The following is a 23,087-nucleotide window of genomic DNA, read 5'->3' as shown; positions in this document are numbered from 1 at the left end:
TGTTCATTGGCGTGTCCGAGATGGCGCAAAGGCGTAAAAAAATAATTTGTTTAAAAGTTTAACAGGCCTACAGTGAAGGTTTTCAGACGTTTAAGTGACGACGCGTTGAAAAATCATTAAGTCTCTTTTAAGTGTTTACAAAATTGTTAAATATATTCAGTATCATATTGTATATCCTTCATAATAGAAAGAAACGTAACAAAGAGTCCACGATTAAAGTAATAATTAGCAACATCTTTATAGAAGCATTTTCACCAATAGAAAAAGGTTTGTTGTGATGTCACAAATGTTTTGTCGTTTTTAGCAATATTTTAACAGTGTTACAGAAAATTCTCTACTGCTTCCGATAAATTCTTATAGAGGAATCTGTTTTAATTGCTACATTAATGCGTAAGAGATTTTGACAATGTATAAATTAACGCTCGCTCCTAAACAATAGGACTCACGAGTAATCTAGCATGTGTTATTTAAACTCTATCAAACACTAGGTAACAATAAAGAGTAAAACAAATGGGTCCCTTTAACTTAGCGTGTAATTATCGTTACCCTAATTACGAATGGCACAAAACCTTAGGAAAAGAAAAGTTAACGATTACAACGTGCACATAATAATATTGTATTTCGCATAGTGTTACTGTGTATATAAAGGGTGAATCGAGAATTTTTTATCAAATTTAAAATCATTGGACTTTTACCGCAGAGTTTCAACACTTCTATTTTAATACAGAATTTATTAAAAAACATATGTGATATCAAAAAATCTGATCGCCATCATTTTACAGAAGGGGAAAATAGTCTTATAGGTTAAATTGGTTACGCAGTGCTTAGTACTTGTTCACTGTGTTGTCCCAATCTCTATACCTCTAGATTTGTATCTCTTATTCACCTTGTATATACAGAACATCGATCAATTCAATAATAAGAATTAGTGTTGTCATGGCGGTTTTGCATGGAATCTTCGAGAAAACGCTGGGAACGATTATTTTTGGGGTGGTACCGTTCATCGATTGTCGTTTCCCCCCTTTTTTTATGCAACAGTTCGTTACGTCATTAGTGTATTGTCACTGGTTACGGAAGTCTTGCTTTAACAGGGACAAGATGTGGACAATCTCATTGGTGCATTATTATCAAGAACAAGTCGGTCATCGAAATTTTAAAATTATTGGAAGATTTAAAAAAATTCATTAAGCATTTTATCGATTTTAATAAGCATATAACTGTATTGGTCCGCCATTTACGGACGTACAATTTATCACGGAGACTCCTAATTGAATCACTATTCATTTTCTTAATCGATAGTTATTTTACACTCTTTCATAAGTGTGCCCTTCGCATCCGGTTTTTATTTAAAAAATGACTTTATTTCAATCGATTTATGATACATGGCAGGGAAAAGGTCATAGACCAGTAAAGTATTCGCCATAGTTCCCTTAGGATAATCTAAGTCGAATAGAACGTAATTACAATGGCAGCGAATCTTCAAGGATATTTACCAAAAGATTCAGCGCTGAGCCACTTGTTTCGTACTCAATTAGTTGTTCTGTACAAAAATTAATGAGATACATCTATTGGTACGATATTTATTATTTTAATTTAGGACTGCAAGCGATGCTCCCACATTGACTTTGGAATTTGGAATTACTACAGTCGGTCCACGAATAGCGAGTGATGTTTGAGGGACTCTTTGAAAGTAAAAAAACATGGCTCCTACATCAATTTCTATTGTCGTGAAAGAACTATATATATATTTTGGAATTATAATACAACTTTCACAGTTCCATTAGAATTTTGTTCACTTTTTATCTTCAAGTTTTCATGAATATACTGTATTGACTTAATGCATTTGATGTAGAATCTGGGTATTTTGCCAACGTGTGAAATTCGAACGGGAATGATAACCTCTACAGTTTACAAAATTAACTTAAGATCTAAAGAATGTTTAATTTCTAAACAATAATTAAAGAAATCGATCGAATTCCGTACCAAGTATTGTAACTGTGGAGCGAGCCTCGACCTGTAATACATCGATAGGGATCAATCGCAAGACGACAACAAAATAATATCGTTTCAGCTGTCGCGTACTTCGGCTTATCCTTATAATTTATAATCAATATACAGTTATCTCCCGGACTTACGTGATTGGGTGATTACGTATTAACGTCTTTTAACGTAGTTTAATTTTCACTCTCCTCATCCGTTCGATGTTAATGTGTGCTCGACTTATATCATTTTTACTAACGTCGTCTATGGCGGAACCAATTATAACGTAATTTCGAGGTTATGACTGTACCGTAAGGTTTAATTTAATTTCACAAGTTTCGTACGCACAGGAAGAATTATTCAAATTCGAAGAAAACACTGGTGTAATTTGCTTGGAAATATTATCAGACAAATTTCATCTTAAAAGCATTGAAAAGCCCATGTGTGAAATTGATCTTCATGCATGGCTGGAACATTTAACGAAATTGAGTGTAATTTTTACTGTGCGTGTGTCGGTATATAATAACGCAAGAGTGGGAATTTGATTAAAAAATTAAATGTCGTAACGCTTAAAAATCGTGTGTTCGATTAATTGGATTTTACACTTCAAGTGCGACAACGATTGATCAATAGTAACATTTTTTCTTCTCTTCTTCTTTTTATGTTTTTCATTTGTTCTCTTAATTATTTACACTTCTTTTTATCTTTATAATCGTATATTAGATTTATAACGTAATGTTCAATATTTATACTCGTTGAAAACGTCTTATCGTATTCCACGTTTTTTATTTACTTTTTAATATCTTTACGATATGGCGTTTCATGCTCCACACGATTTGAATCTAAGAAAATACGTGCTGCGCATAAATTAATTACGTTCAAGCACCATAGAATCGATAATCTTTATGCGCTTTACGAAATTCATAAGAGCTGTCCAAGTACAATGATTTTCAAAAAAGAAATTAGGTATCTTTGAGGCAACGCAATAAAAAAGAATGCGCTTAACAATAATATTGTAAGCACAATATACATATATATAGAAGCACTGTGTACCTCGTATTATAGGAAAATTTTAAAGCATAATTCTACGAAAAAATCCATTGTACACTTTTCTCTTTCAAAATCATACTTCACTCGATAGGCAGCTTTACTTTCTAGAAAGGACCTTTAAATATAAGCCCATTTAAAACTTGAAAGTCTAAAGGTATTAGTGATGCGACTCATGTCAGTCGTGACTTTTACAAACCTGAGAGTCCGACAATCAATTATATAAATAGGAGGATGGAATTCGTGAAATTTCATGAAAAGAAATTAATATCAGATTAAAGTCAAGCTCACGTTTTGTCTTAGGACTTAAATTCCTTCTCACGGTGTTTCGACGATGCATGATTCTTTTTTTTTTCATAACGATGATCTTTATAGGTATCTCTCTCGATAACAATAGAAAATTAGCTAGAACTCAACGGCAGATCATCTGACAACAGGTAGAACTACCATAGCCATAAGTAGAGATAGGTTAATTATAAATCCTGCGGATCCGCAGTCAAGATTGTCCCTGTGATAATACGTCGCTGGCGGATGTTCATCGCCTACTTTACAGAATTGGCCCTGGGCTTTGAGTTCCGCCTAAAACAAAAATCCATTATACGATTAGTATTTGGATTTAAAAGAAAATAATAAGAAAAAAAAACATTTATTAACTTCAGTAAGTTCTCGGAATAAAAAGATGCTTCAGAAATTATCCAGAAACTCACCTGACAAATGTCTTTACAGGGTGGACATATCAAAGCTCCCTTGTGCAGCCATTCGTTCTGCATTATCCTGATTGCTATTTCTTGTCCAGCATGATAGCAAGTGTATGTATAGTTCGCTACCTATAAAGGAAGTTAATGATATTGAGATTCAGAGGTATTAGGATAAAATTATATCATAGCACTGTGATATAAATAAATCTCAGTTAAAAAGTTTCAGATGAATATAAGAGCTTCTTACTAGCGTTAGTCAGTAATTACAATTAGTATTTCCATTTTGATTTAACGTTACCCACCATAATGTGGAGTCTACCAGCTTCGCATTTGTATTGATAACATCCTGAACCCCAATGCTGCCATTGTCTGGCATGCTTACACGTTCTTTCTTCCCACATTTGATTAGTGTGGTCAAAGCATCTCGAGTGGGTGCCATATTTTTCCAAGGCAAAATTCTTTTCAGGATCTGAAACGATAGGATGAAGCAATATATTATTTTTCAGAAGACTAAAACTTGTTGACTCTACTTGTTGAAGCGCAAAAGGTGCAAAATAGCACGTTGTGCTTCTAGTAATCTAGAAGAGTAATTGTAAGATCAAGGTGGTTGCAGAAGATTTTCATTCAACTCATGAGAATATTCCTTAATGGTAAAAATGGAAGTTGCTTTTGAACTTACGCGGATTGTTTTCCTCGTAGAGACAATGGGAACCTCTGACAACGATATTCCGTGCCCTCCAGGTAAACTCCTGGATATAGGGACAGTAGTCAGCTAGAGAAACGGATCCTCCGTAGTATCGCTCCTTGCCAGGTGGTACATGCGGTATGGAATCGAAGTTCTACGAGTAAACATAATGGTGAATAAGTACTAGATTGTTGTTGCCAGAACAAAAGAGGATGTGAAAGTTTCTTCAAAGCACCTGATATTTCTTAGGCAATGGTTGGGAGTGTTCAACCAAGTTGCATAATGCAACGGAACTCCTATCATCAGTGCATTCAGTTTGCAAAGGATCCTGTTTGACTTTGTTGCAAAAGGGATGGATCTTCTTACCCCTGGAAAGAAGGAGAAACGATGAGAATTTTTTATCAAGAAGTCTGACAGTGGGACTAAAAAATGTTTGAGGTGTGACTTTAAGTTTGCTCGACTTACTTTTCATCTCTGTATCCATTGTTAGTGGAGGTATAAAAGGTATTATGGTGGTTGATTAAATTTTATCAAAGTTTAATTAGTTACAGTAAAGTAATTTTGTTACGTCAAAGTGACAGAGGCTTAATGATACTAATTGGATACTCACGACAAGCGGGAAGACTTAGAAGAGATCCATTCCTTGCAGGACTTCATTGCGAAATCGCATTTCAGATTTCTACCCCAACCAAGTTCCTGGGCCATTGAGTAATTAGCGCTGTACCAGCCAGTATCTTCCATAAGAGCAAGAGTTATTCTCGAGTATACTGGATTCTGTGTATGAGTCCCAGTCATGGCTTCGTTCTGAGGGAATGCAAATCAATTACAGAATTTAATTAAGTTCTTATCAAATTTGCCATCGAGGTAATAAATTAAATTTTATAAAAGCAAGATATAAATAACAGACAGAATTATTGAATACGAACCTCGAAAACCCTTTTCTCCCAATGAGTAAGAGCTGTGCCATCCTCGCCCTGATCCTCCAATTCGGCTCCCTCGAGGGTGTCGCAACCGAAGTGAGCTCGTACTTCTTCTTGGACCCTTGGAGTAACAATCATTTGCATAGTTCTCTCAATAGCTCCATCACGAACCTGCCAGTTACGTCTGATTATCGTCATGATAGTATCGTTACTCCACTGATGAGTTTGAAGTCTAAGGATAAAAAACAGACTCGATAATTAATTCTATAGCATTACTGATCAGGATCAAAGAAGTGATCAATCAAGGATTCAGTTGATTAATAGACAGATTAATCCATTGTCAGAACAATGTCGGATCAATTTACGTGAATCGTTTCACGTACGTGCAGAAAATACCCGTACGGAGACAGATGTGTCTTGCATGATTGATACAGAGGATGAGATGGATGCTGGAAGCGCGCACGCGTCTCTAGAAATCTGAACGCTGTTTTTGACAGAGCCCATCCACAGATCAACATGATGAATGAATTCAAATAACGATTCCAGAAGGGTGTCGCATGCAGATAAATGGGGAGAGAACGAGTGGAAAATGGAATTTCAGAAAGAAGTAACAGAATCATCAAATTCGTTTGAGAAAATTTTCTTCATTTTAATTGTGTCAATACTCAATCATAAATATTTCAACTACATTAAAACAGTCTTAAAGCGTCTCATACATATGCATAGCCCACCAGAGGAATTATTTTGAGTAGAGTACGATGATGAGGGTCAAAGGTAAAAAATGTGGAATGTGGATTCTAGAACCGTCTGACAAGAGTATATAATTTTCCACTAAGTATAAGATTTCTCAAGATGGATGGACTCACTTCTCGTTGAGAGCTGGTTTCCCAGTATCCGATCTCCTGGGAGTCCTTGGCTCGCCATTTTCATCCCTGTAGAAGGCGTAAAGACTGACAGAGAAACCTAAGGCGTGAAGGATCTCGTGCTTCACTGTACTTAACAGGGTCTCCAGTTCTTGAGGCTTCGTGCTGATGCTCTCCGGACATAGATTGGCGTGACCAGCTATTGGCCTGTGGAGAAAATTGAATTCCATGTAGACATGTCTATAGTGATGAAAATTCAAATTGATATTAGAGAACGATATAGAAGAGTCATCAAAGAATATTCTACATATATACATATATCGAGAAAGAGATTGTATACACAACCTCACAAATTGTACGGCTCCAGCGCTACATTGTGTTGCTGCTTATTGCATGTGCCTATAGTTTGGTACTACCATGGTTGGCAAGGACTGGCAGGCCTATTTAATATGGCATATCTAATGAAGGCTTCTCTCCACAGCCAATCTCGAATTCCAGGATTTTGCGATATGCCCAATCGCATCGTGTGCTTTAATTAAAGTCAGCTTGACGCTACGGCATTTCGGCTTCTGATTAGAATTCTCATTAGGTAGATTCAAACGATCTCGTGGCTTGATCGATAATGCAAATTTCACTTCCTACATAATTTGCCTTCAGATTGTGTTTCACGTGTAGTTTGATCGTTCATTTTTGGCTTTTCGTTTATTAGAAAGATTAAGGAGAACGTGACGCGTTACAGAGAATTTAAAGGATGTCCTGCCAATTACAAGTTGCCGTTCATAAATCTCATTGTTCACTTTAAACCATGGAGACTTATATAATCTGCCTGAAATCATTATTCCCTGCATACGTTTTCGTACACGAGGACAAAATACTAAAGCAGCACCGTCAATTAGCGTGTCTAATAATAAATGAAGATAGAGAGAAAAAAAGGGATGAAACGGAACGAATTTTAACGAGAAAGACGAGCGTAGGGATGTCAGTTTATACGTACATAGTAGAAAGCATATGAACCTTATTACCACTAGGACATGATATCTTGGGAGAAAATGGAAAAAAAAGTTAATTATATAAAAAGCTTCGCGCTGTTTGCACGTGCTCATTTTTACGTATAACGAATAACGAGGAGGTGCCGTGTCAATTTTATATATATTCTCTGCGAGGCACAGTGACGTTTTCACTTGACTGCGTTTTAAGGTCGCTTCGAAGGGCTCTTATTATTATTAACGAGCAGCAGGGATCGTTCTCGCAATCTCAGAGCAGTTTCTCTACTACGACAACTCATTTGTACTTTAATCGACCTAACCTGACAATAATAAAATCATGCACCATTCTCAATGGACAAATATTACGTAACGAGTCTCCACATAGTGAAAATAAAAAATTCGAACGGTATGTACGGTATATAAATTCCTCGTTATATCAATCAAATTATAACCAACACGGGTCTTTTCGACTGAAATATATATAGTATCTTTAATATTCAAGTATATACATTTTTTCAAATATTTATTCTGTGACGTGATTTTTCGACTCATGGTCACAAGGCGACTCCACCTACCGATTTAGATAACATTCTGGCTTTCTGGTTCCCTTCGGGTCGCCACCTTGATTAGAAGCTACGCTCTCGGGTTGATTGGTATAGATACGCCAATGCTCTCGGAAAGGTTTGTTATTGTTTAGCCGAGGTCAAGGTACTCGAATCTGCTGTGGAGAGATAATTCTCCACGTACGAATTGCCGGCAGATGAGAGGACCCAACGGAGACGTCTCCACGGACCGGCAGAACTCCGAGTGAGACACCGGCGCCCCGCTGGAGAGAGACAAAGGGCTGCAGAGCGGGCAGAGTTTGATACGGTTAAGGGCAGAGGAGGAACTTCCTGAACGGAGTTAAGCATGTGCTGCCCAGCTGTCGCCCGATGCCCTGGAGGATCTCCAAGAGTCACGTACCGATTTGTTAAGGATCGCCCTCGATTTAGTTTAAAGGGACGACTCCAGGGGAAAGGATAAGAGTTATCGGCTATAAAGATCCCGATAAATCAGAATGATTATTTCGCGAATTTGACTACTGTCAAAGCAGTCTCTCTTGGGACACCGATCAGGGTGCCTCGAGTTGGTTCGCGCTCCCGTGCTATTCCTTGATAGTTTTTCTAACTGTGTTTCCTATACGGCATAGAAAGTTCTCGCTTGTGTGGTTCCCGCGGTATCCACTATCGGACATTCTCGCGTATGTTTCGGAGGTGCAATGCAGTGCCCACCCGAGCGTCCCCTGGATGCAGTTCTCGGCCATCACGGATCAGCTGAATCAGCTCCTGTGAGTATTCCCATTTTATTAATCGGTAAAGGGATTTCGATTTTATATCTCCGATTCGCTCTGTTACGTTCTCGATCAGTTGCTCTCTCTTTCCGGCACTATTTACCTGACGCTCACTCCGACCTTGTCTACCCCAACCTAGCAGTCTGAGCGGTCGTGCATTTCCGTAACCGTTCGCTCCCGTTCGTGCATCCAGTTGCGTTTGCTGATTCTACGCGATCCAAAGGATCAGCACCTACGGTCGCGTTTCTCATTTCGCGGAGTCGAGGCTTTACAGTTCTCGGTGAAAAAAAAAAATTGACTCGCGCCCGTCTGGCATGCGGATGCATGGACGAAGGGTGGACGGCCGAAGGTGACGTACGTTAGCTCTCAAATTTTTCGTAATCGGTGACGAGTTAAGAAAATACATTACGATTCTTACCGATCGAGGGCAGCTTCCTGCTGACAGTGTGCAGCATATGCAACTGTGAGTCCTTTGTGACATCGTTCGGTCTGCACGGCTGAAACGTAGAATACAAAGTCGGCACCATCGATGCCAGGACCTGCTTGACTTCCTTTAGCTTCGTCACATTCGTGTCCCGTAGCGTTGCACGTTCTGCATACCTAAGTAATGTGAAAAATATGAAAAAAGAAAATGTTAATATCGAGCCATTTTTCTTTGAGATACTTTCATTTCATTATCATTATAATGGAGGATCGGATTTTAATTCAATTTCCGGGTGCGAATCGCAGTAGGCCTATATACAGAGATATATCGTATTGTATAAGGGTATCGAATATCAAACAGTTCATTCGGCTATTGATTTCCTTCCGGGTGGGTCAATTTCCTTCATAAAAGAGGAATACGATACTCCCTGAGGCAACTGCGTGAGAAATTCAGCTATGACGCAATTCCTTTATTCTGGGTTTTGTTTCTCAGGACCCAAAGAGAGAAAGGAACGAGGTCCTCTCGTTCGTATCCATAAGGTTTCCTTGGAGTGGTACTCTTATTAGAAGACGACGAGCCATCTTCCAATTATAGAGGTCTGTTGCGCCGTCACGCGCTTCTTCTTAGATAAAGTGCGAGGGTGGTATCACGGTATAGCCGACCCTTACACAACTCAAAGTAATCCTCGGAAATAAGATGAGCGAAATAGTGAGGAAAAGAGGTGAACGAAGTTCCCATTATGGCGTAAACCTTACTATCATATGTATTTGATCCTTTTTCACTTGGATTCTAGGCAATTATCAAACCTTCGAATTGACGTACTATTTTTTGAACTAACTAGGCAAAGTCAGATATTTTTCAGTAGCATCCGATTCGTTACTGAATTATCATTTAATGACGTTAATGAAGGTGGATTAACGTTGTTTTATAACTACATATATAAATGCCGTCTAGACTCGTTACTCGTTTTCTTTCACTGCCAGCATATAAGTAATTAAGTACGTATTGTTATTACTGAAGTAATATATGAATTTACAGAGGATAATTATTTCAATGTTACATTAACATAGTACATAAAGGAAGATGATTTAATCTCTTTCAATAAAAATATATTGTTAATGATATCGAACGGAGCAAGCTGATGAAGTGGACACAATTTATATTACTCATTAATCTTGACACGATAATAAGTCATCCTGGCTATTTTGTTACCGTAGCTGTTATATATATATATATAGCTCCTAATGGAGAACACGGTCTTGCTTTACAACGGGGTGACTGCGTGGTTTCCGTGAGCAAATTTGATTAATAATTACGATAGCCCAATGAGCTACTCATTGTATTTTTAATCTGTACACACAGTCACGTGGGCCACACTACATCACGCATAGGCTACCTCGTGCTTTGGCACGCACATTTCCTAGATATATGTACCTATCGGGGGCATTCCATATCGAAAATTGTGCGTGACGTTTAGAGGTTGTTAATGGGCATGACAGCCACTTTTAATTAATTCTAACTCAGTGGCAAGAATAACAGAAAGACACTTGGCAGTCGTAAAAGTATATTAAAGGATGGGAAAAATATTTCGAAAAATGTCTGTGATATAATAAAGGGTCGTGATTATGTATTAAATTTAATTGGCCGACTCTATAATGTATAAATTATGCTTTTAATTAATCACAATATTACTCACGTCCAGATGTTCTTCGGGAACTATAACCTCGCCGCACATCGTAGTCTCGCGACAGGTGTCTATGCAGTAGGTGTGTTGATTTTTAACGAAGACCTGATTAGTCTCGCATTTCCTGTAACAAATTAAAACGGATAGGAGACTTCAATCGTTTGTCAATGATAATGGGTATTAGTATGGGTATCGGGACACTGGCCAATCCTGAGCCATGATTTTACGATGGAAGGGTTTTAGATCCGTTTCGCGTACTATTGGATTAAGGGTAGAACCTCAATTGGAATGTACCACCATCGAAACGGGGGCTTTTAATCGGATGCTCGACACTGAAATTTCAGATGCAGATCCGAAAAGCCCCGACGACACTTACACAAATTGTCCGTAACGCTTGGACGTTTAATCGAAATCCTCCTCGCCATGACTGATGGCGTTGAATCAAGGACGTTTTCACGTTAGGATCATCCCGTAGAGTGATGTTACAATTTTCACGGGTTTCATGTACACACGTAGATTTTGAGATTGGGGGATTTCATCGAAGGAAACAACGATTTGTCATCGAAGTGATTTTCATACAGCGACTACAATTAGTGATGTAACTTTGTTCTGTCAAAAATCAATTCCGTTTGGCTGCCAATTGACATTACGATGATCATATCTGAATTGAAAAATATGTTGTTAGAAATAGATTTACGTCGGTAAAGTAGATTTCGTTTAGATGTGTCATTAAAAAGTACTTGTCGAGATCGGCCTGCATATAGTGTGTAGGTTTTTGCAACGGTGTTTACCCCGATTCGTCCACCAAACATCCATTAGGAGCGCTTGGGGTCGCGTAACGGGCTTGAATCATCGGCAGGGGGGGGGGGAGGTTGGTTCCATGAATTAATCATATCGAAAATGTAATCCGCATTTCATTCACATCGCTCTATCACGGCTATTGCCTTCATACATGAGAACGCGTGTGAAAACACATCGCGCAGTTCAAAGGCTCGTTTAAATTTTTTTTTAGATTTTTGTTTTTTTTCTGCCATCCATTTTTTTCCACTTCTGGTTTTTTTTACTGTGAAGAAGAGATTTATTTGGACGACTCGATTAAACGAGCATCGAGCGAGAAATATAAAGAGCAATTTATGGCTAAACGATTTTCTCTGACTATAAGCCCTCACCTGGAGGTATAGCTTTACTTCTCTGTCTTTTGCTGACTTTTACACCCTCCGCGAAAGACTCTACGAAATTACGAAGAGCCACGAGGGCGAGCAGCCCCGTAGGCTTATGTCACAGCGACAGAATGGAAACGGCCTGGTGAAAATTGCGGATATTAAAAAAAAAAAAGAAAAAAGAAAGGGGACGAAATTGCAAGTAAGGTGGAGCGAAGGACAAAGGGAAAGAAAGCTGAAAAAAATGGAAATGAAGGTACCATTAAGATGGCGCGTGCCGTGAAAAAAAAAAAAAAAAGAAACCCATGGAAAGTATTCTGAGAATTTTTTTTACTAGGACAACAGACACCTTAAGGCGAACTCACTGCAAACATAAAACAACACTGCTCGCACAAGTGCACTTTTTTATGCTAAAAGTTCTAGTATCCCAGCATCCGCTGAATATTCACGTGCAATTTCGAGTTTTTGAAGAGAATGTCGTTTCTAGTACGATGTGCGACACCACATTGTTGGATGATTTTAACAAAACAGTTTTTTACTCCTATTATATATATATATACATGCATATATCTTTGTTTTCTTATATCATTCAATTGATTGCTCTGATATTTTTATGATTAAACGTTCAGTACATTTAGAGGTTATATCCCATTATATTTTAATTTCAACTAAGTGAATTTCTTTTCTGCAAAATGTGTATTGACAAAACATATTTGTATCTTGTTTTTATATACACCATTGATCTAAACGAATAAATGTTGATTGGTTCATCATTAAGTTAGTGGACGGATATTGGTAACTGTACGGAGACGACATGTTTCTTTTATGGAGGTGGAATAAGATACTGTGTACTATATATTCATATTACGGAGAACGAGAAATAATTGGGTGTAGACATTAGAAGGTTCAAAGGAATTTCTACACTTTGAATTAATACGATGAGAATCTCGAATGATTCTAATCAACTCTCTGCCTTGAAGGTGGTAGACGGCTTATTTAGGATTGCTGCAAGAAACGGGGGTAGTTTGTTTCTAACAGAGAGACTGAGAGAGAGACACACGAACCTAGAAGAGAGAGAAAGAAATATTCGATTTCGAAAATACGCGCAATTTCACTTAACAGCCTGGCAATAACCAATAGCTATCTATTGTATGCTAAATCTTTTGGAGAATCGTGAGTTTCTATCCAGGAGCGTATAAATAGGGTGCGCGAAGGCCCCGTAGAAGAACAGTTCTCAAGCTTCGAGAATTCCAACAGACCAGATTGTCTTTTGTCTCGTGTTTCAGGGAAAGTACAGAGCCAAGAAGACAGTACGTATAGAACGGTAAGGTAGATTGGCTTGAGCTTCGATGGTAGAAGAAGAAAATACGAAAAGAAAAAAGAAAAGAAGACCGTGAGGTACGGAGGTACCAAAGGGAGAATAAAAGCGGAAATAGTAGTGGCAGGAGGAAATACCTTCGCGTTAGTAAATTGCTTGGAAAGTATTCAAATATTCACCAGCATTGGTTTTGTCTAGCGGACAACGGACAATGAAGCAGTTTGATCATTTTTGTTGATCGCTTCGCAATTGCAGCTAAATAAAAGAATATTAATAATACCTAATTGATTTAATTCTACAAAGTTTCAAATACACCTATATACATACAATGTCCAGTAGGTAATAATAACCTTTGGCGAAGTTAGATAAGAAGGATTTAAAGCAAGGGCGGTAGTAAATTCGCAGGTGGAGAAGGGGATAGGCATTAAAACCCAAAATCTCGAGATTACAAAAGGCCCATTTAATGGGCCATATGTTATGGAAATGGAGATACTTAAGTACGAACCCTTTATCCGTGAAAGGGGTTAGGGGGCTGCTTATGGGATAGTTGCAATTTACGAGATGCCATAAAATAAAATTGAAATTTCACTATTACTTACTGTCGTATTAACATTCCCATCCACTTCTACCGGACGAATTACTCTGAGAAGTATGAACCGCACGAAGGAATAGAATCGAGAGGCTCTCGTGAAATTCTCGATGTTACCTTAATCTTCAACCTCTATTTTCAGCATTCATTCCTCGTCTACCTTTTCGCTTGCTTATCGTACTCTGAGTACGGATTTGTCGCAGTGACACGCTTTCTGCATTACCGGGAACTTGTTGGACACCAGCCACACCCTTCATCTCGTTCCTGTCAGCAGCCAGCACCCCGATCTACCCTTAATCCATTATGAAACGCGTCATGTAACCATTAACCTGTACAGTGGCTGGTATGTCGTCAGTCGATATTATTAATCGAGTACGAAATTTCCCTATAATCATTTGATAACTTATCAATAAAATATTACCACACGTATTTACATAAATTGTTTAATTTTACGAAAAATTCAGATACGACAATTAATTTAATTTAATCTATAAAAAATACGAATCGATCGATTTTTTTTCTGATACAGAGAAAATCGATGTTTCTTTCAAATATTCACAAGTCTTGATACTCTTGCTCCATGTAGGTATTTCCTTTAGCGTAAGCAGACATGTATTATATATAGTATATATTTCAGTATAATATATTACTAGTATATAAGGTACGAAGCATGTGACACATACGTACGTATAGTGCGAAGCGATATGTGACTCAGGCCAGAAGCCAAAGGCATTCATGTGCGACCACGTTTCGATATATTCCTTTGAGAAAGAAAATCCGATGCGCTGTTCCTTTTGGTCTTTCCCGTCCTTTGCTAGGCTTTCGTTACTAAAGATTATTCTACTAGGGAATAGTTAATTCTCCCGTTGACTAGGTATGGACGTCTGTATGCTATGAAAATTTTATCATTGCCAGATAGTTTTTCTATTACGCCACATATATACATGCTTTTTACATCTGCGTAATAGGTATTCAGACATCGTCATACGAGTGAAAAAGTCGAAAGACATTCCATCATATTGAATTCTACTGAGACGTCATTAATTATTTTCAAAATAGAGTTCACTTAAAGTCTTCGATGTAGCATATGTTCATATTCGTAAAGAAAAAGTCTTATCTAAAATTTTTAATTGCTCAGTGGTCGTGGTGACGGGGGAGACTCTTATCGTTTTCGCACCGAACTGTCACCGCGAGTCCACGATAATGTCAAGAGACGCTTTTACAGAATAGCTCCGAGAAATTTTCGCCGCAAGCTCAGCAAAGTGATTTCCGGCTTTACGGTTAACCAAAATTACACGATTCCTCAGGCGTCCAAACGTCAAATGGCATATCAAAATTCTAGAACTGAACTCGAAGAGTACTTGAGAAGGATGACAGGACCTTAGGAACAAGGAAGGATAAACAGAAAGAATAGTCAGAGGAGACCTGCGACGTAAAATCAGGATAAGTGAGTAGTTTTGTAAGAGAGTTAACGTTCGAAATGAACCACGTGTCCGACTCTAAGTAGTATCGGCACACGCGTGGTCAGACATATGGGACATTAAGGACATATGAGTACTCGGTCAGGATGAGTTCATAACAATATTGCTACTAATAATAGCTCGTACACGTATGGAGGGTAATAATCTTCATTCGATGAAAGCCAATTTAGTATCAATTTGGATCTATGGCAGCTATGGAGGTCTCTCGACTCCATGCAGTGACTGAAAGCTATCGTGACTCCCGAAACAATTGGATAGGATCTGACGTGTGGTTTAGGGAGCTCTGTTTGTCACGGTTACGCAATTTAACCGCGGTTCGACTCAGGAGCAATTATGGCCGCGAATAGGGCTACGAGCGATCGTTCCTGCGAAACTTCATTTTCCGTTAAAGCCTGCTTGTGGGTGAACCGTTCTAATTCGATGAGCTTGTATAAGTGGTTGCGGTCAATCCGACGATTTTCGTGGTTTCTGTCCGGAACGGGATCGTTAGGGGCTGCTATAGCAATTATGGTTGATTCATTGGGATGCTTTGGCTACTCGCTTGGAAGATATCCGAGAGCTATTTGATATTATACATATATATTGTGTATTTGATATAATTAAATATTTTTTAACGATTTCCATATATCTGATGTTCGTGAAAAAATTTCGAGATCATCGCGCTTACGTTGTTTCCTGAAGCCATACATTTTTTTCATCCTCGGGGTGGTTGGCGGGAGAGGGTTGACTTTGTCTGAGTTTTCGTAGTTGTCTAAAGAGGCGTAGGAATCTCAAGCGCGACACGAGAGACAAAAATAAACGACGCAGGAAGGAGGTCATCAGAGGGAAGATGAATGTAGACTAGTCGAGTATCCCTGCATCGAGGGTTGAGAAGACACGAGATTCCCTGATAACATGAAAGAAAATCCAGGAAGGGGTGGTTTTGACTGGGGGAGGCTACAATGAGGAAACCCAAGTGAGGGAGTGAGTGAGTGAGAGAGAGAGGGGGGGAACGAGAGAGGGAGTAAAAGAGGGGGAGAAAAGTGGCAGGGATATAAAAAAAGAAATAGAAAGTAGCGACAAAACTACCATCCACCCCTTTGGAAAAAGCTAAGACCTTTATATCGATAGTACCCTTACGTTTAACTTTTTTTATCTTGTCTGCCGAAAAACCATCATCGTTCATGGCATTTCTTTCGAATGAACGAGTCTTGGTTTCTTTAGCTAGTGCGTATAAACACATCCACACATAAAGAGAGAGAGAGAGAGAGAGAGAGAGATAGAAAAAAATTGGTGTACCTTTTTACTTTATCACGACGAAAAGTGTGCGTATAAACACATCCACACATAAAGCGATAGTACCCTTACGTTTAACTTTTTTTATCTTGTCTGCCGAAAAACCATCATCGTTCATGGCATTTCTTTCGAATGAACGAGTCTTGGTTTCTTTAGCTAGTGCGTATAAACACATCCACACATAAAGAGAGAGAGAGAGAGAGAGAGAGAGATAGAAAAAAATTGGTGTACCTTTTTACTTTATCACGACGAAAAGTGTCCTCTTCCTTATTTTAATAAATAAAGTTTTTCGTGGTTATGGGAAAAATTTAATGTATTGACGTAAAATTGGAAGCAGCAATTTAATAACCAATGAGCTAATTTAGCTACTCTTTATGTTACGGATTATCGCGTAATACATATCTCGAGGGGGTACGTTGCAACATGGCGAAAAATACTGGACGAGTAAAAGTAATGAAACATACAAGTATGCAGCTTTCAAGTTTTTATTTACTTTATACGTCGCTGGATCTAACGCGGCAGATTTGTATTTGCTCCATTACGATATTAAAAGAATGAACCGGAAGCAAAAGCAGCTGCTACGAAAAATATACTTGTTCGTTTAAAAAATTTTAGCCAGGCTTCCTACTGCCGTCTTCTGAGGTATCTTTGATATACGTGATCTTTGATGTATAGTCTTTTTAGGAAATTTAACAAATTTTAGCAAATTTGTATTGCCCCCAGTACAAGCTTTAAGTATTTTGTAAGTGAGATACTTTAATTGTCAGATGGAAAAAAAAAAATATAGAACAGACAGTTATGTTAAATTCCAAAGATATTTTATATCTGATTATAATATTCAGGTAATCAGTTTAGATACAATTATTATATATTCCTTGTGTATTTTTGACATCCTCGACTCCTTTGATCATTCGTAATCTCCCATGGAGATTTTGATAATTAAATTTTTAATGAGACAGCTGAATAATAATTTTTGTGAGAGGCAGGGTGGGGTTGTAACATGTTATTACGAAAATTGTAACAGTCAAAGCGTCTTGAGATACCTATACAAAAATAGTATCTAATACGTTCAGCAGAATCGCAAGTTTTATTTTTTTTTTCGAAATTTCGTGATATTCTCGTGTGGGTTTTCTTCATGTTCTTTCCGCGCTGGGGAATGAGGAAAATACGGGAATCCTCACCAGAGGGAATACGCTGGATTCATGAAACTCTCTTCTATTCGTTTCAAAACCAAGTTCCGATATCGAGGATTATCTAGTGCACTGAGCTGAATGAATGAAGTGAACCCAACTACAGTATCTACCTGTTCGATTTCGTATAATAGATAATAAATAAAAGAGTATGATGACAGGAGTAACACAATGACATACGGATGTGAGATAAATAAGAATCCACAAAAATAAAAATAAAGATTGAATAGAAAAAACTATAAAAAAAAATATTATTCAATAGCATATCGATATAAGAAAGAGATATAGAATTTCTAGCAATTTATTACTAAAGTCCAAACTTGTAAATCCTTTTTTTATGTCTGTCAGAAACTCGGTGCAATACGACAAGAAGAAAAATCTCGTTTACATAGCATGGGTCACTTCCCTGGAGACGTAAATTCCATAAGAACATCTCTGCGTATCCTTTTACATTGCAGAGAAGCCTTAAGCACAGAATATCAGATACGTACTGGAACGTAAAAGCGCAAACGATATGAAATGACGAGATTCTTCGGTAAGGAAGCATAGGTTTTCACATGATTATTATTATGAATATGAATTTAAGGCAAGTAAATATGATTAACGTGCCGCCATATACATAAAAGATGGATTCTTTTCAATGAGTTATTACAGCTCGAGGATATTTATGAATCGAAGAAAGGGAATCTCAGAAAATCCAGCATAAGGGAAAATGCTATTTTACCCGCTTCTATAGTATGCTATGCTATACTGCTATACTATCATATACTATTCTATCCTGGCTCCTGTAAATCCCTATTGGATTTGCCATAGTTGCTAAAGGAATACCGCATGTTCTAGGAGTTGAGCCACTGGATCGAACCGTTGTCGTAAGTAAGATGTCTAGTCTAGACGATATGAACATTTTCTTCAACACGTCCTGTGAGACTTTCATGTGAGAACCTTAGGGCGAACCTATTCAAAATGGTTTGTTAGTTATGCCCGACAGACCTGGTTTAAACGTGCTTTAAGGGATCCCGTACGTCGGTGATGAATAGACGAAGGTCGCGTCGAGATTCGCAAACCGTTTAAGGGGATTTCCGGTACCGAAGGGCAATGCAGGGACAGGATGAGATAGTAGCTGCCTATCGTATCCGCAGGTCGATAAGCTTTTCAGCTTGGAAAATCCCTTATCAGTGAAGCAGGTCGCGTTGGAGCGCATGTGAAAGCGATTTAGCATTACTGGTTTTTTATCTGTCTTCCGTTCTTTTTTTTTTTCTAACGAGCATATCAATACGATTAAAAGTTTGAGCATGTAGTTGCCCTTGCTAAGGATAATCGGAAGTGGGTGGAGGATTTATCCAGCAAAAGCCGCACTTCCGTAATGGATTTTAGAGTACCCAGTCGGAATGGACGTGTGCCCGGAGAATTTTTACAAGGACTTTCGTATCCTGTAAGCGATTTAATTTTACGCGTCCTTGATTCACGTTTTGATGCCAAAGCGGCCGGATTTTCTGTAAAATAATCACAGACGTGCAATACTTGGTCATTTTTTAATGGCTGTAGTACGTGAGCGCTGCTTTACCTAAAAATGCAAAATTTTATTGATAAAACTAAAATCTATCTCACGGTAGAACACATTGCATAATCTTTTATGAGTTCTATGATAATATATTATTAAATTCTGCAGAGGTACAGTAGAGGGATCTGTTTTTTTAGTGTGTTAATAAAATTAAATAAATCTAATAGGATTAACAGAACGAATGTAGGTACGTAACGAAAGAACAATTTTATGGATAGAATGATGCATGTGCATCGAGAATATCTGTCACTTTTCATCTGTAGGGATGACGTAATTCACTGTAATTAACATTATACCCTGTATACCTACATGATAAATGGTGCATATGATAATTCGCCTAATAACAAACAGAAGAACGTGAAAATATTGTGTCAGAGGTTTTCTTCGAATTGGGCCATTATTCAGCCAGCAACGTTATTAATTATCAGCCAACTTATCGGTTGACTTTCATTTTATTTCTAATGACCGTCATTAACGGGACATTAAGCGCTTCGTAATCGTTTCCATCACGATGCTCGTATCGCACAGTCCTACATAGCACTGTCTCCAGCTAATATTTCATACAACCACGATAAGTTAAATGATTTAAAATTTGTTGAAAAAAAAAAAAAAAAAAAAAACATACCGTTCAACAAAATACCATATAAGTAAATCTTCAAGAAGATCCATTCCACAAATTATCTTTCACTCTAACAATTTACCTGAATTAATAAAAACTCGTTATATTAAAATGTAATTTACCGTGACGAGCTTTCAAGATAATTATGCCGGAATTAAATGGCATATTTTTTTTTGCGATATAATAATTATTGATTTCTATAATTAACCTGCATAACATAATGGCAATTACGTGCAGAGCTCAATTACTTAATTCGTAAACCATTACTTGATTGCTTTCAACGATTTTCTGTTTAACCTGTATGCCTATACCTATAATTATGGCTATGCGCGTATTGTATACATATTCTATACATACATGTATATACCCATATGTATAGATATTGTGTTATTAACCAAGAACACAACCAGCAAGAGTGACACACTAATAACGGTCTTGACTCGCGAGACAAATTGTTTCATTTCGAAGCGGCTTACTTTACGAGCTCGTAAACGTTCGAGTGCTTTGGGCTTTTCCGTCGCGCACACATCCAGGGAAGTTTATTTATTGTCCAGAGCGAATCGTGGCGACGCTTTCGAATTAAAGTGCTACCATTTCTTCCTATTACCCCTTACCATCTTCTCCTGTTCTCATAGGTATAACCTACCGTACCTTCTAGCCTTACCGCACACCTTACCCGCCTGCCCTTTACTTTAGCGACATCACGGGAATCCCTTTAGACCGTGGTTCCGTCCAGGAGGTTCCGGATAGGAGGCCGTCTTGGAAGCCCTTTGGCAATGGAGGCAATAATTTTCCATGGAGGTTTCATTAAATTTTCCAGAGGTTCCCCGCTGGAATCCTTGCCTCGAGTCCGTCGTCTTCCCCACGGGGTATCTCAGGATGCCCATTCTCACTGGGACATTTATCTACCCGACCTCGCTGTCCCGTAGCCGAGCATCTTATACCAATAGTGACCTATAAAACATTCTGCAAACTCCGTACGGGTCTAGGTGTATGTCTACTGTAGTTGGTCGGACCTCGTGGAGGACACAGTTAAAAATCACAGACGCACGGGTGCAACGTGTTACGTATACACATTTCCATGTACATTGAAAATATATATATTTTCTTTTGAATCTAGACTTTTACTTCCTTTGTATCCATCCATGGCTTTGCTCCTGCAGCGATTCTTCTTGTCGTTTGACGTGAAATAGGACTATCGCATGGCTTATAGGATTTTCTATACGTTTTAGGTGTCACCAGGAATCGCGTGGATTCTAACCCCAAACACCCCTAAGGCGGGTTTCCCTTTGTTGTCTCTGACATAAATCTTTTTCAAATTTATTGCTTTTCGCGCCGTTTTCCATCAATCGGTTTATAATGCTACGGTATTAAATGTATACTCGTATGTCTGTACTTGATGCCGGATTGAATTTAAAAGTTATGAAATTACACAATGGGCTGGCTTCCATGAGAACGAACCACTTTGAGTATCCGAGACTCTTTTTTATATTGCGCACTACCGAATATATTTCAATGTATACTTGACGAGTAGTACTTCTGACAATGTGAAAAAAAAAGAATTTTTATAAATGTTAAAATATGAAAATTTTCAAATATTCAAGTAGGCCTCTTAATGGATCTCAATACATATCAGACCCAATGAAAAGTTCAGAAAACCTCACGAGGACTTTGTCAGCGGCTTAATTCGCGAGTACTCGTCAGCTTTTACTCTCTCCCTTGCTTTCTCTCTCTCTCTCTCTTAATGTAGGAGTGAGACAGAGCTTTTTAGAAATGTCCCAGCACAGTCAGAGAAGGCTGCTAAAATATTTGCATTTAATTAGAAGAGAGAGCGTTATGCGAGTAAGTACGTCACAAAGTTTGAAGACGCGCGTCGACCCACTCAGTTGGGTTATACGTATATAGATATATAACATTAAAATGCATATGCATACGTCCTTCGAGCACGATGCAAAACTTTGCTTGCCAAAAGTTTAGCCATGATCAAGAGCACGCGAGACAGTTACCATGGGTGGTGCTTCATTTCATTTTTCTATATTTATTTATTTTTTATTTATTTAACCAAAGTAAAGACGGCACTCTCACCAGCCTCCATTTTGAATATAATTTAGAAAGTTTACTCATCCTTAATGCTACTTTTTTTCCCCTCTCCATTATTTCATTCCTTATCAAGTTATCACCATTACTCTTTCTCTCTCTCTCTCTCTCTCTCTCTCTCTCTCTCTCTCTCTCTCTCTCTCTCTCTCTCTCTCTCTCTCTCTTGTCAATTTCCATTTTACCTCATCGGTAAACACTCAGCGATATTTTCTTGCTTTTCCAATCGCCCTTAGAGCCCTCTTGCAGCCGCGACAATTCCGCTTCGTTGAGTGACGCACCTTTACGCAACCCCTCATGAGAAAACAATTGTCAAACTGAGATCGATAACGGCACAAGGGGCGCGGGAGGGCCGAATAACTGTCACAGCGAATTGTTTCCCGTTCGTCTGGCGCCACAGGATTAATAACTGAATTTCGAGTAAAATGTCCACGAGCTGCTTGGTCGCGCCTGACATCGAAAACTAATGATTGAGACGGGACGTTAGGCAGTCGTCGTCACAAAGCCCTTAGAGATTAATGGCAGTTCTTTCTGATGAAAAGGGATGGTCCTTTTCCAGTTGCTTAATGTAGCGAGGTTCTACGATACACGATAAACATGCTGGATGCCGTAGATAGATTTTGTACTATATTTTCTTTGAGATACAGATGTCTCACCCTTCGGAATGGAATTTTGCAGTTTACCTTTTAAGATCGCGTAACGCGATGTTGATAAAAATGTAAAAGTAATAAATTTCATATCCACCATGAATATCTATATCGACCTGCCTTTATGACATGACAGCGCTCATTTTTATCCAGGGAGCATGCGATATATAGTAAGGGAGTTTTTAGCTCGTGAATCTTTTGTTTTACGAGCAACACAGAAAAACGGGAAAAACAAAAAAATGAAACGGAATGTAGGAAGTGCCTTGTCGAGGCTTGTCGTGCTTTGAAAGCTCGATGGAAAAATAAAATGAAAGCAAAATTTCATTCCATTTGCAGATCATGAGACTTTCAAAATTTCACTCCGCCGTTCAGTTGAAATCTTTGTCAGCTCTCGTGAGGATACTTCGAGGGATGCTGAATGGAACGGTACGTAGATTATTGATAATGAAGATTTTTTTTCTTAAGGAATATCATTCTGAAAATTTATTGCTATAGAATGATTAGCACTGGTAAGGATCAGGCGGGGGGGGGGGGGG

General features: G+C 38.3%; 2 protein-coding genes across 6 annotated transcripts in view; one reads left to right on the top strand and one right to left on the bottom strand.

Annotated features, from left to right (window-relative positions):
* Positions 1-711: 711 nt before the first annotated feature.
* LOC107263034 (leishmanolysin-like peptidase) overlaps positions 712-23,087 on the bottom strand; it is a 181,466-nt gene continuing 159,090 nt past the window's right edge. For 4 of the 5 annotated variants that reach the window (XM_025080396.1, XM_015729824.2, XM_025080395.1 and 1 more), the window contains 11 exons: positions 10,630-10,741; positions 8,928-9,109; positions 6,197-6,400; positions 5,337-5,562; positions 5,021-5,214; positions 4,876-4,884; positions 4,646-4,778; positions 4,405-4,564; positions 4,028-4,194; positions 3,735-3,854; positions 712-3,606 (listed from right to left, as the gene is read on the bottom strand). In XM_025080396.1, the coding sequence (XP_024936164.1) occupies positions 3,451-3,606; positions 3,735-3,854; positions 4,028-4,194; positions 4,405-4,564; positions 4,646-4,778; positions 4,876-4,884; positions 5,021-5,214; positions 5,337-5,562; positions 6,197-6,400; positions 8,928-9,109; positions 10,630-10,741 (1,663 nt within the window). In that variant the 3' untranslated portion in view covers positions 712-3,450. The remainder of the gene's footprint in view (positions 3,607-3,734; positions 3,855-4,027; positions 4,195-4,404; positions 4,565-4,645; positions 4,779-4,875; positions 4,885-5,020; positions 5,215-5,336; positions 5,563-6,196; positions 6,401-8,927; positions 9,110-10,629; positions 10,742-23,087) is intronic. The other variant, XM_015729825.2, reaches the window with a different exon arrangement.
* Positions 18,094-23,087, top strand: part of LOC112493710 — a 6,834-nt gene continuing 1,840 nt past the window's right edge. Inside the window, exons 1-2 of the mRNA XM_025080407.1 lie at positions 18,094-18,165; positions 22,888-22,977. Coding sequence (XP_024936175.1) covers positions 18,150-18,165; positions 22,888-22,977 — 106 coding nt within the window. The 5' untranslated portion in view covers positions 18,094-18,149. The remainder of the gene's footprint in view (positions 18,166-22,887; positions 22,978-23,087) is intronic.

The sequence above is a fragment of the Cephus cinctus genome, unplaced genomic scaffold, assembly GCF_000341935.2.
Source record: "Cephus cinctus unplaced genomic scaffold, Ccin1 Ccin1_scaffold0132, whole genome shotgun sequence".
NCBI classification, from domain to species: domain Eukaryota; kingdom Metazoa; phylum Arthropoda; class Insecta; order Hymenoptera; family Cephidae; genus Cephus; species Cephus cinctus.
Note: the sequence above shows the minus strand (reverse complement) of the source record. Positions and strands in the feature narration are given on the sequence as shown.